The sequence below is a fragment of the Vanacampus margaritifer genome, chromosome 20 (assembly GCF_051991255.1).
Source record: "Vanacampus margaritifer isolate UIUO_Vmar chromosome 20, RoL_Vmar_1.0, whole genome shotgun sequence".
NCBI classification, from domain to species: domain Eukaryota; kingdom Metazoa; phylum Chordata; class Actinopteri; order Syngnathiformes; family Syngnathidae; genus Vanacampus; species Vanacampus margaritifer.
The window spans coordinates 5,890,223-5,905,000 of NC_135451.1; the positions used below are offsets into that span (position 1 = coordinate 5,890,223).

The 14,778-nt window shown below is 37.0% G+C and overlaps 1 protein-coding gene across 2 annotated transcripts in view; it reads left to right on the forward strand.

Annotated features, from left to right (window-relative positions):
• Positions 1-14,778, forward strand: part of mtrr (5-methyltetrahydrofolate-homocysteine methyltransferase reductase) — a 32,052-nt gene that overhangs the window by 13,070 nt on the left and 4,204 nt on the right. The window contains exons 13-14 of one of the 2 annotated variants that reach the window (XM_077555016.1): positions 10,301-10,393; positions 13,739-13,936. In XM_077555016.1, coding sequence (XP_077411142.1) covers positions 10,301-10,393; positions 13,739-13,936 — 291 coding nt within the window. Of the gene's footprint in view, positions 1-4,624; positions 4,802-10,300; positions 10,394-13,738; positions 13,937-14,778 lie in introns of those variants that run through there. The other variant, XM_077555017.1, reaches the window with a different exon arrangement.

The following is a 14,778-nucleotide window of genomic DNA, read 5'->3' on the forward strand; positions in this document are numbered from 1 at the left end:
GAGATTCATGTTTTCAAGATGTCATTTTGAGTTTGTCAGCAAAAAAATAAAAATATTAAGGTTTGTTGCACACTGTTCAGTCAATAGTGTTATCTACAGTATGTACTTTCAATAAGACTGTCAAAGAAAAAAGGATCGCAGGGCAGTATTAATTCAGTCATACAACAGGTAGTGTGACTGCAGGATGTCCCCACATTTAATTGATACAGTATATTTAGAAACAATGTACATTATAAATGTTGAGTTTAGTCATTACAACATTAATAGTTAAACATGTCAAGTAAATAGGACTGCCTTTAATTATTTTTTAAATGTATTTTTGGTACGGTGAAGTCTAGAAAGACTGCTTTTTTTATTTGTTTTTTTTAAAGCAAATTTGTTAAGTGGAATTCTGAAAGTACTCATTATTCAATTTAAAATAATTATGGTAAGTAACAAAAGAAGCAAAAGAAGTTTGTTGTTAAATGTCACTGTTAAAAACACACTTATATAAATGGCAAGACCGGGTATCATTTTTATGTTAAGCAGGGTTGTCGGTATCTGCTAAATGTAACTGTTTAAAGTAACTTGTAATCTAACTTGGTTATCTAAATGATTACTTGCTTTAAAAAGTAATTAAGTTACCTTTTAAAGCAAGTAATCAGTCAAGTAACTAAGTTACTTTACAAAGTAACTCTAGTTGTGTTTCCATCCACCCAATTTTATTCAAATTTTCAAGAAATGCGAAAATAAAACTGAATGGAAACACTAGAAATTCAAAAAAGGGCCCAAAATTTGCACCCCAAAAAGTTTTTACACTTAGATTGGGTGGATTTTGAAGCGTGTCGAAAAAAGGAAAGTGCGAATTTTGGCTATTGAATCAGGTGCGAATTAACGCTGACAAGACCGGATACACGTCGCACGTATGTTTGTAGTCCCAAAGCAATGTCGGACGTTACATTAAGGTTTGTTTGGAGGTCGACAAAACGGAAATCTTTTTGGAATTAATTAAAGAAGCGAATATTAACTCTATTTTAGATGGAAAACGGCAAAGAAACGCTACGGTTTATTAAGAATTACAAAAGCGAACTCATACGTCATCGCACGGCGCAGTCGCTTCCTGGTCTTTTCTTGTTCTTCTTTTAATTACTGGTGGTTCACATCTCTTGATGGTGTATACCGCCACCTACAGCGGCGGAGTCCCCTCTCAATATTCGCAAAAGAAGAACAGATGGAAACGGGCATAAGTCGCATGTCCGTTTTGTGCATTTTCAGTACATTTGCTTTAAAAATTTGAAACAATTGGATTGAAACCTGACTTGTGACAACACTAATCACTGCACATTTCCAACTAATCTGCTCTGACAGTTGAATGTGCGTCTCCTCAAGCTTCATAACTGTTGACGTTATTCCATCTCATGAGGCATAATAAATATAAACGCTGAGTCAACCCAGCAATTGTTTTAGTCGTCTCATTAGAAGTAAATGAGATCCCTTACAATGTACACATTCACACATATTGTGCATGAGTTGGTGTGTAATGAGCAGCCAGGACTTACGGAAGCACATGGATGCATATTGATTTTAATATAATCATGATAGTCATGGAGTAAATCGTTGTAAGCAAATGCTGATGTGAGGATGTTTTTTTTACGAGCTGTTGCTTGCAGGTTTTCTAATTTAAAGTCTAATTATAGATGTCAGGACAATTTGGATGTAACCCTCCAAAATTTGGGGATGTTCTGAAATGATGGCGAGGCCACGATTGCAAGATGACCTGTCATAAAGAGTTAATGTGACTGTGTGAAGCTTCCCTTACCCGAGCTGATGGCTGCGCATTGAACCGAGCCTGTCCCTCACTGGACTTGTCAGGAAGCAGCGCAAACCTTTTTAGTGTGACTGACACGTTTAAGTCACGGGTGACTTTGTGCAGATGAGGTGGTGCCCCAGTCAGCTCCAATTGTCTCTAACCCACCTGGATAGCTGTCCTGTTTTGGAGGGTGGGGTGTGTTGGCAGTGACTGTAGTTAAATCCGTCTATCTGACATGTCACTTTGATGGATGGACATTTAAAGACATTTACGGTACTTGATAAATGATTGTAAAATTGAGTCGTATTTTAAAACAATTTTTTACGATGTCAAGTTGTGCACTGATTTTTTCGGTTCTAAAAATACAACAAGCTAAAAAAAGAAATCCTGCTTAAAGAAAAAAAAATCAAGACGACAATCTGGACAGGCTGTAGAGTAGAGCCTAAAATTCATAGCTAAATGTCTTTAAATTCAAATGTGCAAGGCAGCTTTTTGAATACCATCAATTTCTTGTTGAGAAATATGATTATGTCCTCATGACTTCACATTCAGTAAAACCTGGCATACACAATTTAAAATGTTGGTTTTAAATCCCAGAAATAGTAACAGGCACAAGTTGTCACGTAGTTCCTTTTGTAACATGACTACAGTCCGTAGTACACCACGAACTGTGAGATGAAAATGACTCTGAGATTTCAAATCCAGTCATGACTCAGCTTCAACTGTAAGAGATCATCACTGTTGGGGTGAGCAAACTTCTGACACGCCAGAAATTCATTTGACATTCGTATGACCATGGGAGCCGTCAATCTTTTTTTTTTTGCACCCCGCTGTCGACCTAGAAATAAAAAATGAGTCTACTGACTCAAAAATCATGCTGGAAATAGACTTACTTGCACACCTTAAGTCCAGCAGCTGGCACTGAAGTTGAAATGCAAATTGTATTGGCATTCTAACTTTGCCAGCCACTACCCACCAGTCAATATTGAATTAATGCACTATTGGAATTGTAGTATTTTCTACTTTAAACTTGTGTTTGTTTTCCTGATGACTTGCTATCTAATATAATAATACTAATAATAATAATCTGGTTTCCTCCCACATTCCAAAGACATGCATGGCAGGTTAATTGAACACTCTAAATTGGCCCTAGGTGTGATTGGTTATTCGTCTGTGTGTGCCTTACGATTGGCTGGCATCCAGTTCAGGGTGTACCCTGCCTACAGCCAGCTGGGAATAGGCTCCAGCACCCCCGAAACCCTTGTGAGGAATAAGCGGTTAAGAAAACGGATGGTTGGATGGATGATAATAATAATAATGATGATAATGATGATGATAATAATAATAATAACAATAATGATAATTATGATAATGATGATAAGTAATAAAAGTATTGATTGATTTAATTCCACATAATTAGGGATATTCAATGTCACTTTTTTCCCCCCAGATACCAGTACGTGACCTCAACTCTTTTTCAGGAGTCACCGATACCGATACTAAGTACCAATACCACTTATGGTTTTGATATATACCCGCTCCCCGCCCAAGTAAAAAATGACAGACAATTTTAAAGAAGACCTATATATCACACAATATAGCATTTTTCCTTGAATGCATGACATTAATGGCAATTTTCTATTCTTCTAATTTCCAGTTTTCTAGTTCTTTACTGTAAAGCGCCCACAAGAGGGGCCTGTGGCGAGTGCCAATACTTTGAAATAAGGCTGGATATCGGCCCGATATGATACTTGGTATTGATACTTGCCCATCCTTACAGATAAACCTAACTATCAAACTGTATTATGTTAATATTTTGGAGCCACCTCTTATTCATGAACTAAGTGGTTTAGAGCAGGGGTGTCTCATGGGCCGGATTAAACCCTTTGCAGGCCTGATCCGGTCTGCGAGATTTTGTTAAAAAAAAAAAAAAAGAGTAATGTGTCACTAATTCATCAGCCAGCCACAATCAAAACATACATTTTTAATTAATTCCACAAGCAATCCTCAGATGAGCAATGCAACTTTTACATGAAATTGCCCTGGATGTCATAATTTTACACATGACCATAAATTCCGGTTTGTTGAAAAAAAGAAGAAGAAAACAGACCAACATAAATCAAACATAAACATGCTAAATACGACACACATTCAACTACTGGTAACACAAACGCATATGACAAGGATTAACGTCTTTATAATTACATTAATGTGCCACACAATGCATTTTGGGAACAATATATATGCAAAACAGGTAGATATAACATGCCCGGAACTCATATGGGCAAAGTGTTGTCGCATTCCATTGCATTTGTGTTATTTTTTGGAACAATATACAGTATTTACAATTGAGTCCTGCAATTTTAGGCTTGCCCGCAAATAGCAAAAATCTGCGTATAATTGACGGCAATTGTTTTAAAGTTATATACCATGATTTTATCGATCCAGCCCACTTAGTAATATATTTCCCTCCATGTGGCCCCTGAGTTAAAATGAGTTTGACACCCCTGGTTTAGAGGAACAAAACATAATATATCAACATTGCAAAACAATTTGAAATATCAAAATTAGCATTTTAACATTTTACTTATGCAAATCCATTTGTTAGAGTGCAATATTCAAATTATTATTTCAGGATTTTTTCACTTAAATACAGAGGCTAGAACCCCTAATCAAAGTTTCCTCACTGTGCTTTTGTTGTGGTTACTCTACGTTTTGTTTTCCTTCACCGTTGGAGCTTAAACTCCCATGTACAGAATCCATCATGCCTCCTGTATGATCAGACTTTCCCACCTCCTCTTCTGCATCTCATGCTGTTGTCTGCATGGAGCGCAGGTGGGTTGTGTAAACCTGTCCTGGAGTGAAGCAGTGTCGTTCCAAACACGACCTGGCCGATTGACGTCTACCCCGAGATAACAATCACCAGTTTGTCAACAGGGGCGCGTATCTGCCCCTGGGCCTGAAAAGCAACCTGTTTGCTGTACACAATCATGCTGAGACCCTCCATCTCTACTTTTAATGCTAATCGATGCTTGTTTGTAAAAATAAATCTTTGAATTCAGATTGCTCCTGGAAGAAGCCTCTCTTAAAGGTCACAGAGTCACTAGGTGGTACCGAATTAATTTTTTTAAACAAGTTGTCTGGCATTGATCTCTGCACAAGATTCTATGCAGAATCATGTGATGTCTGCTTGTTTTTTTTTCCTGCTCACAGCAGTGACGGCAGTGAAATAAATATAACACTGAGCTGTCACCTGTCATATCCTTTACGATGTTAAAGAGAAAATTGATGCCAGAGGCTAAATCTGACAAGGATGACAACCAGCTAAAGCCTGTATTGGACAATCCAATACTGTACAAGAGAGAAATGATTAAATGTTGAAATCTTTGCTTTTATGCTATAATATATGATAACAATATTCAGTTTTTACATTTCTGATTTTCTGCTGTTTCCTTCTGTTTGTTAGCAGAGAACTATGCAAAACTTCTTTGATTGATTTACGTTGTACATTCGTATCAATTAATGGATTTTGTATTTGTCTTGCTCTGATACTCTTGTATTGAATCTCTTTAGATTCTGGCCAGTGAGTGATGAGCAATCAATTTATTGACAAGAATTGTGATTTTGGAATTTACTCCATTTGTGTGCGTACAATGTTTACTTCAAACTCTGGGTAGTTTGCTGTCTAACTCCTCTATGCATCATTTTTTTCTGCTCAATACATGACCGGCGTTAGAAACTAGACTTTAGAAAGTTTGGAGGTTCTGTCATGGCATGAAAAAAAAAAAAGAAAAAAGAAATGATTCTTTATTTTACCCATACGACTACTATACATCTTAAAATGCGTGTCAGTCAATTACACGGCACACATAAAGACAGAAACATTTACACTGTCACTGAATGCGAATGGAAGCAAGGTTGCGATTGAACCACTAACCCATCAGTGACCTAATGAAATGTACCGTACAAGATAATTGGGATGTTTACCGAGTCCTAACCTTCTGTCCTCCCTCTCTAAATGGCGCGCTTCGGGTACCGACCAAATGGAGCGCTCCAGTTGCTGCTCTCCTCTTGGGATCGTGTTGCATGCTGTTAAGATGGCCAGATGCAATGATATAATTTGTATTCAGGGAAAGGCGCCGGTGTGGCCTGTTCAGAATGGAACCCAGGTTTTTTCATATTGGTATTGATCCCTTTAGGGCAGGCGGTGAGTGGAGACGAGCACACTAAAATGAGTTTACTTGAGGCTGTTTGCGGATCAGAACAATCTTGCCCAGGATGCAAAATGGAAGGAATTGGAATTACAGCTAGACGGCTTTGTTTCCAGATCAAAATGAAAGACTTCCCATCTTTTATTTATTTTTTACATTATTTGGTTATCGTTCTGCTGAAATTTCCTTTTTGCTACATTTTGAATGGAAGAAATTTTTACAAAACTAGGGGTGTCAAAATTAGTGTGTTAATTTTGAGTTAATTTAAAGTTCCTTTAACGCCACAAATTTTTTTGCCGCGCTATTACTTAACTTAATTCCAGTTGCAACGCAGCAGACACATCCACGTCAAAATTTAGCAGTAATACATTTAATAATAATGCATATATTTGTGGAGACTGAGGTCAAGTTGTATTTTACAATTTTAAAATTGTGTAGAATTTCACCCGAGAATAGATTAGATTAGTTAGCTCTTAATTTAAAAAGAAAAATGCACTGAGCTGTCACCACCGTTTTACAAATGCAATAATGCCATCTAGTGGCAGAAATATTACCAACACAGATCAATATCACACTCGTTTTTTTTTACAGTACAGTGCATCTTTTTAATTTTAACTCCATTTTTATAAATTATTATGAAATTACTGGATCAATGACTAAAAGATGCAGACATATTTTTATTAGTTTAACATTTTTTCCACTTATGTTAAGAGTATGAAAAAAACTGAAAAAATGTTTTTGCTTTACATTTATTCTACATTTAGAACAGATGTAAAATTTGCGATTAATCGTGAGTTAACTATTGAAGTCATGCGATTAATTACTATTAAAAATAATAATAATTAACACCCCTAGACAAAACAGTTACCAACAAGTGAAAAATGCTCAGAGATGAAACTGACTGTGACAAAATTATAAATAATATCTAATCTAATATCTATCTTTAATAATTTAGGTTGTACATGTTTGAGTACCACTGCGATAGAGTATTCAGTAACAATGAAGTTTATTTAAATCAATATTGTGGTGGAAGTTATATTTTGAGGTCTCTCATTACATGACAGCGAACCTAAGAGGGAGAGATTCTGCTTCCAACGTACTTTGTTTCCAACTCTGGCAAGCTTGATAGACAGCTCCTCTTCGCTTTTCTTGCCTGTCTCCTCTTTGCACATTTCATCATGCTGTCAGGGGAGAAATGCGCTCACCTGAATCCTTCACTAAATGTAAAAGCAATCTTGTTTGTTTACTGTTCCTAAATGCTTTCTTTTTTTGTCCTTCCAAGCAGTCCGGTGACAGTGGACTTAAAAATAGAAGTTTGTGCGCAATGTATATAATGTGCAGTTTGTTATCATTGCTTGAAATTATATTTTGTATGTTTGACACGTGCACCCAGAAGTGTAATAAGTCATAATGTGATTGTGAAGCTGCACACAAGTGAGAGCTTCTTCATCTGATTAAGAATTGAGGTGACATACTGTATTTAACAAAAAAAATATTGCTTCACGTGGTTCTCACTCATTCAAACTTCCAAACACCCTAAATGGTTTACTAAATTATCACATTCATTTATATTCATTGTGCAGCAGACCATTTAGGAGTTAGCTGCTTAATTCTAGCACACACACACACACACACACAGCGGATGATTCATTCTTGGTGAATTGTAAAGGACGCCCAAGGATAACAAGCATTTCCCAAAAGAGTTGATATAACGAGCTCAATTGAATTGTTTTGCTATTGATGACTTATTTTGATGCTTATAATTGAAAGAGAGAGCTAGGAGATTGTGGCAATACACCTTTTTTTCGTGAAATAAAGACATTTTTGTGGCTATTGTTTAAACATAATTAGCTGTACATGATCTTGAACCATGATATTACGGCTGGAAATTGCACATGAATTACAATATAGTATACAGTATCACACAATAGTGTACTTTATTTGTTTATGTTGAAGACTTCCAAATGGCCTCGAGGAAAAAAGCTGTTTGTGTGCCTGATTTCTGTCTTTTGTCACCGAGAGTACAGTGGAGAGAACGTGCTCAGGGCGAGTGTCGTCACTTATTCGCTTTATTCCCTTCCCCTATTAACTTTTTTGACTTTGCATGTTAAGTCAAGTGATTTAACATTATTGTAATGTACACAAACACAATGGGGTAATAATAATGGCCCATGGGAAGAGGGGGGTGTTAGTTTCGCAAAGCAGAACAAAACTAATACAGTATTTTTGATTGAAAAAAAGTAATGGTTTAAAATGCTCCCTAATCAAGTTAATTCAGTGTACAACCTTTAAATTTATGGCAAAAATGATGTGCGAGCCAATAGTCATGTTGCTTCAGTAATTGAAAATGGGGTCAGGAAAATAAAATAAATAAGAGTATTAGAAATGTGCATAAATAATTAAAGTGGAAGTCAAGTCCCAAATTTTCTTTACAATAATATTTTCGTTGCAGCTCCCCTGGTCTAAACACGGCCCTCTGATTTTTATTGTGTTTGCGGAATATGAATTAATCAGCAAAATCCATATTTTATCCATATTAAGAGGCGGCCATTTTGCCATTTGCTGTTGACTGAAAATTACATCACAGTTGCTCAGGGCTCAAATAATGACCATTCACGGCTCACCTGTTTTCTGAGTTCGGTCATGTGATGTTCACAAGCTGAGCCGGGATCGGTCATTACCTGAGCCCTGAGCAACTGTGACGTCTTTTCAGCTGACAGCAAGTGGCAAAATGGCCGTCCCTTGAGATGGATAAAAACGGGTGGATTTTGCTGCCTAATTCATATTCCACAACCTCAATATTAATCAGAATGCCGTGTTTAGACTAGTGGGGCTGCACAGAAAATATTATGGTCAAGACAAGTTTTAAGTTGGGTTCCACTTTAAATTTGTTTTTTGATATTGATAAGCATAGTAATAAAAAACTAGAAAAATTCCCGCGGTAATTTTGAATGGGACTGCTGACTCTTGCAAGGTGGAAAGACGCATGTAGTACTTGTACCAATAGTAGTAGTAGTATAGTAATAGCAAGTACTTGTAGTAGTAGTAGTAAGTAGTAGTATTAGTAGTACTTGTAGTTGTAGTAATTTTAGTAATAGTCAAATGGCCAAGATGGCCGCCGACCCGGGTGGGCGAGAGGGAGAGAGTCCTTGGCGTACCTAATCAATTGGCCAAGATGGCCGCCGCCCTGGGCCAGCGGAGTGGCGAGAATGATATGAGATTTAAGCTATAGTATCCAGTTTAGCCGCACATTAAGACGGCAACACTTTCTTTGTACTGTGACTAAATGAATGTGATTAAATAGTATTTTCTTTTTGCTGTTGGAGTGGTAAACATTAGGGGTACAATATAGTATAAGCATTACACCTGTCAAATTACTTTTTGATTTTGAACTTGATATGAATCTCAGTATTGTCCTAAATGATCAACGTTGTCATCATGAAGTTTTACTTTGCATTTATTATGTACTACTCTAATTACAGTGCCGTGTTCTTGTTTGTATTTTGTTTCTAACCAAACACTTCGCTGTGACACTGAAAAAAAACAGTAATTGGACACCTACTATTTTGGGAACAGATTTTTTTTATTATTATTATTTTGTGACATGATTGTTTTTGATTAAAAAATTATTATTATTTTGTGACATGATTGTTTTTTAATTAAAAAATTTGCTTTAAAGTTTGGCAAAATGTTGTCGTGCAGGTCTCACAGTGACAAAAATAGGCCATGGTCAGGATGTCTTTGGTATGTTTTCTACTTTCGGCCGCCATTGAGGGCCGCTCTCTCCGGTCACCTCTCTCTTTGCAGATGGCAGGAACAGATAATGCTTTTGAGATTCTGCTGACTGATGGCATCATGAAAGGTTGAGGCGGTCAACATTATTCTTTTTTTAAAATCCGGGAGATAGTTAGCACTCTCCACCAGGTGTGGGATGGGGGAGGGGGTTGTTGCTCTTTTGCTTTCACCCGCTAAAACATATTTTCTAAACTCCACAGCCTCAAGTAGAATTCATGGAAAGTTGCTCTTTGTGTGCACTCAATCAGTGTTAGACAAACACAGTATAATATTTAATGTTCTCCCCCATGTTTATAATGATGGAATGTATCCCTCTTTAGTTATACACATACGTCCTTGCAGCAGTCGTTTCTGTGCATAAGTCAATTGCTGTCACTGCAGATGTTGCTTAACTGTGTCACCAGTCTTCTTTAACCTCTGCTGCTAGAATGGATTCTCACTCGTCCATCTGCTTCTCTCTGTGTGAATGAAGATTGACTGATAACAGTCCCTATTTGACTTTCAGAGAAAAGGAGAGGCAGCAGAATCCGGATGCCGTGTTTGGTGAGACCTGGTTGTTTTTTGGGTGTCGCTACAGAGACCGAGACTACCTGTTCAGGTAAGCTTGGTGTGAGTCTCCAATAATCGTTTCTTTATATATTACCAGTGCATATATACAGTATAATTGCATACTTTTCTTAACCTTTTGTTAATCACATATTCTGCTACAGTATGTTATTCTTTACCTAATTCTGAATTAATTGTTATCACATCTGGTGTGCCTCAAGGATCTATACTTGGTCCTAAGCTTTTTCTTTCTTTCATAATGCAAATTTTTTGTGTTAATTTTTGGGGATGATGCTAAATTTTACGGTTATTTTACTCGTTATGATGATGTCAGAGATTTAATTTGATCTGATTTGGATGCAGTTTTTTTTAGTGGTCCAGTAACAAGCAGCTAGAAATAGCATCTGGAAAATGCTTTATTGTGAATTATGGTTACACTAATCCAAAATGGAACGTTCAGGTAGGTGGCATTACAATCTCTGGTAATAATGTAGTTGAAAGAGAAGTCAACACAGAAATTTTCTTGGCAATAATATGCTCTATGTAGCCCCACTAGTTTAAACACAACTTTCTGATTAATATTGTGTTTGTGGAAAATTAGTTGAAAAAGCAGCAAACTTCACCCTTTTTTATCCATCTCAGGGGGCGGCCATTTTGCCACTTGCTGTGGACTGAAAATGACATCACAGTTGCTCAGCATGGCTCATCTTCAGAAAACAGGCGAGCCATGATATTTTTTTCAGTTGACAGCAAGTGGCAAAATGGCTCACATTTTGTGAATAACAGTTCTCTCATTTGGATCCCTTAAAGATGCAGTTACCTAGTGTATGGCAGCATTGTGAAATTGATGATTCTAGCATATATGTAAATGACTGACTCAATATACAGCAGCGTGGTGGATTAGTGATTTTGCTCTCATGTCTGCAACTGGCCAGCAGCCTAGTATCAACGTTTGCTCAGCACTGGTGCACTGATCAAGTTGTTCTACAGGATTAATAGTGTGCATGGATTAGCGGCCTTAATCACAAGAATAGATCACAGGCGGTGTGATTTGATTCCCTTTGTTTTCCTGTATGTTCAGTCAATATCGCCAAACAGCGAGGTAGTGTTTGCCCACTGTGTGGACCTTTCTGAACAACATCATCATTGTTGACCAAAGCTATCAGTCTGTGTTGTGTGATACCACCATCACTTGTACTCAATGTAAAACTAGATTTTTTTATGACTTTGTTGCAAATCCTTTACATTTACCTTTATTGCAACTGTCTTCAGATCTTACTTCACATCCAAGTCTGGTGATTGACTTGGCCATTGCTTGACATTCCACTCTCACAAAAAAAAAGTTTTTCTTTTCTTTACCTGGTCGTCTGTTGTGAATGTTTTTTTCTTGACCAGGAAAATAATTCTTAGGTCATCCACTACATTTGTCTTTTGTGCTTTTTTGGTGTTCACCTTTGCATTCAGTTTTTTTTTATGAATGTTCCAAACATTTGACTTAGCCAAACCCAATATTTTTTCTGTCTTTCTGGGGTAGGTTTGTTTAGATTTTTTCAGCTTAATGATGGCCTGCTTCACTGATAGTGATAGCTCTTTGGATATTTTATTGAGAGTTGACCGCAGCAGATTCCAAATTCAAATAGCACACTTGACATGAACTTTTATGTGCTCCTTGTGAATGGTATAAAGAGGGAATAACATGCACACACCTGGCCATGGAACAGCTGAGTAACCAATTGTCTTGTCAATTGTTTACTTTTGGTCCCTTAAAAAGTGGAACACACATGTACTAATTGCTAATTCAACACTCTTCAACAAATTGAAGTATAAACAACCTCTGATCGAATAATGCACACCATTTCATTTCAAATCGATTGTGTTGGTCTTTAGAGCCAAAAAGATGAGAATCGTTCGATGACCCAATATTTATGAACCTGAGTGTGTGTTCTGTCTTAATAAATTCAGGATTGCATGCACATTATTTTTTAAACCATCCTCACTGCGGGAGTCAAATTGATCTAGAACCACACGCAATCATTAAGAAATTTGCCGGCTGTCAGGTACTATTAAGCCCATCACAAGTTTTGAAAAAAAAAATCACATTTTGGTGCTACACTGTCTAAAATAAGATGTTCATTTCAATGTACTAATGCTAACTGTTTAAGTGTTAAGAATGTGAAAATGTATTAGAAATGGGTAAAAACAATTTTCTTCCCCACATAATTCGTAATTGGCACAAACAACAACAACTCAGGCTTTTAATCATCTCCCTGCTGCCAGCCATTAGTGCAGTCACACTAAGTCAGACTCACACTATTCTGAGTCTAAACACAGCACAGAAAACATTACAACAAAATAATGCAGTATTGCAATGAAGTGCACTGGCGGCATAACTAACTTAAGTCCTCACCTGTAACAGCTACACAGAGCAAGAATGATAAAGAAAGATAAAGTTCTAGCTGCTGAGCTCACCTCTGTCATGGAACTAAACATAGTATCACCATGGCAACCTCCAGCCTTCCAAGTCTAATCATACACTTGCGTGACATTTGTCAGCTTTTCCAGACAAAGCTTTGTGTTGCTTTAAGCAACGTTTCTGTTCAGAATTCAATATTTTTTGTGGTTAACACTATACAACACAAGAGATGAATCTTTTCCTTATAGTATTGTGTGTTTTAAATAAGTCATTTGTTTACCTGAGGCACACACCTTGACTCATGATCTCAGACCCATAGTTTCCCTGAAGAGTGTTTTTGCTCATCTTCCTCCTCGGGCCGTGTAGATAGCGAAGCAGAGGAGACAAGTTGGCAAGCTCACCTCACCCAGTAGGGAGCAAGGGTGCACCCAACAGCAGGATTGATTAGAAAAATGTGTTTAGAACAGCGCCTTGACCTTTCTACTTTTCTTGTTATGCAAAATAAATTAGCTGTCTGGCACAGCTTTACTTGGACCTTTTGCTCATCAGGGTTGTTTTTCTATTGAGCTTGACAGCTGTTTTTATTCTTTGCAAATATTTGGTGAGGAGATCCGCACTGGATATCTTAAGGGGATGTTGCAAGTGTTGGTGTGTGGTGTCTCAAGGCCATTGCTCTGCATATCCAGATTTAGTTTCTCCTCATGAGGATGGAAAAACTCTCCAGATTTTGCCACAAGGCTCTTGGAAAAGGAATATAAGTCCTGACATTACAGGCATCCAATACATTCCCGATTCACCAATAACAGTGCTTGCAGACAAATGCATACTTGTGTCTGTAATTGTGAGTGTGCCTACTTGATATATTTTTACTACACTCACAAGGTTTTATCACATACGCTACATACATTGCAGATGCGTTTCGGTGGCCTTTAGAAAAAGTAGTTGAGGATGTTGATCTCATTGTTTTCCCTCGTTTCCCTCCAGAGAAGAGCTAGAGAGCTTTGTGTCCAATGGTACCTTGGACCACCTCAAGGTTTGTTTCTCCAGAGACGACCAAAGGGAGCAAGAGGACGCCATCGTCTCAGGAGGACCTCCAAGATATGTCCAACACAACCTGCTGCTTTTCAGCCACAAAATTATCAACATCTTGCTCAAACACAACGGTTGCCTCTATGTTTGTGGGTAAGACTTGACTATGACTATATGTTTTAATCTTGTGACTCTATGACACTATACAGGGAAGCCAAAATGTCTTGGCATTAAGTAGAATTAAGATTCAGAGGGAACTCCAGGTCCTTTTTGATTACTTCATTAAGAAGTCTGCACCAATATTTTCTGTCTGTGCTAAAAATGTATTTTAAAATCAGTACAATCTCACATCTTGTCTTAAATAATAATTATTAGAGTTGTCAAACAATTACATTTTTAAATCAGATTAATCACATCTTTGAATTTTGATTAATCACAATTAATCGCTTAGTAAAAAAGTTTTTTTTATCAACATTTTTTTCCCCGCCAGATTTGAGCACCGGTGTTAATTCGTTTGACATTTAATGTTATGAGGACATCTTCAACATTTTTGATCCACTGCACAAACTCATCCTCCTCTTTTTCTAATCAGTTAATTACTTGCATAATATAAAATGGAAAAAAAAATGACCCCAATATTTTGACATGAACAAATATTGTAAATGTGATATGCAAACATTTATAAAATACTTTACTTATAATGCATGTATTTATGTTTATTGCTCAAACACAACCTGTGCTACCTTAAACGTAGCCATCCGCTGTCACGCTAAAGGATAATCTATGGTCAAAATTAATAGTGCGATTAATCTGCATGAATTCATGATTAATGCCATAATTGTTTTTGATTAATTAATCAGTTAATGCTTTAACTTTGACAGCACTAATAATAATGCAAATTTACTGTCAATTTACCACCATGATGGACTATTTAAAACAGGATGGTTTCTGATTAATCGTAATTAATCGCATTACTTCAACAGTTAACTCACGAT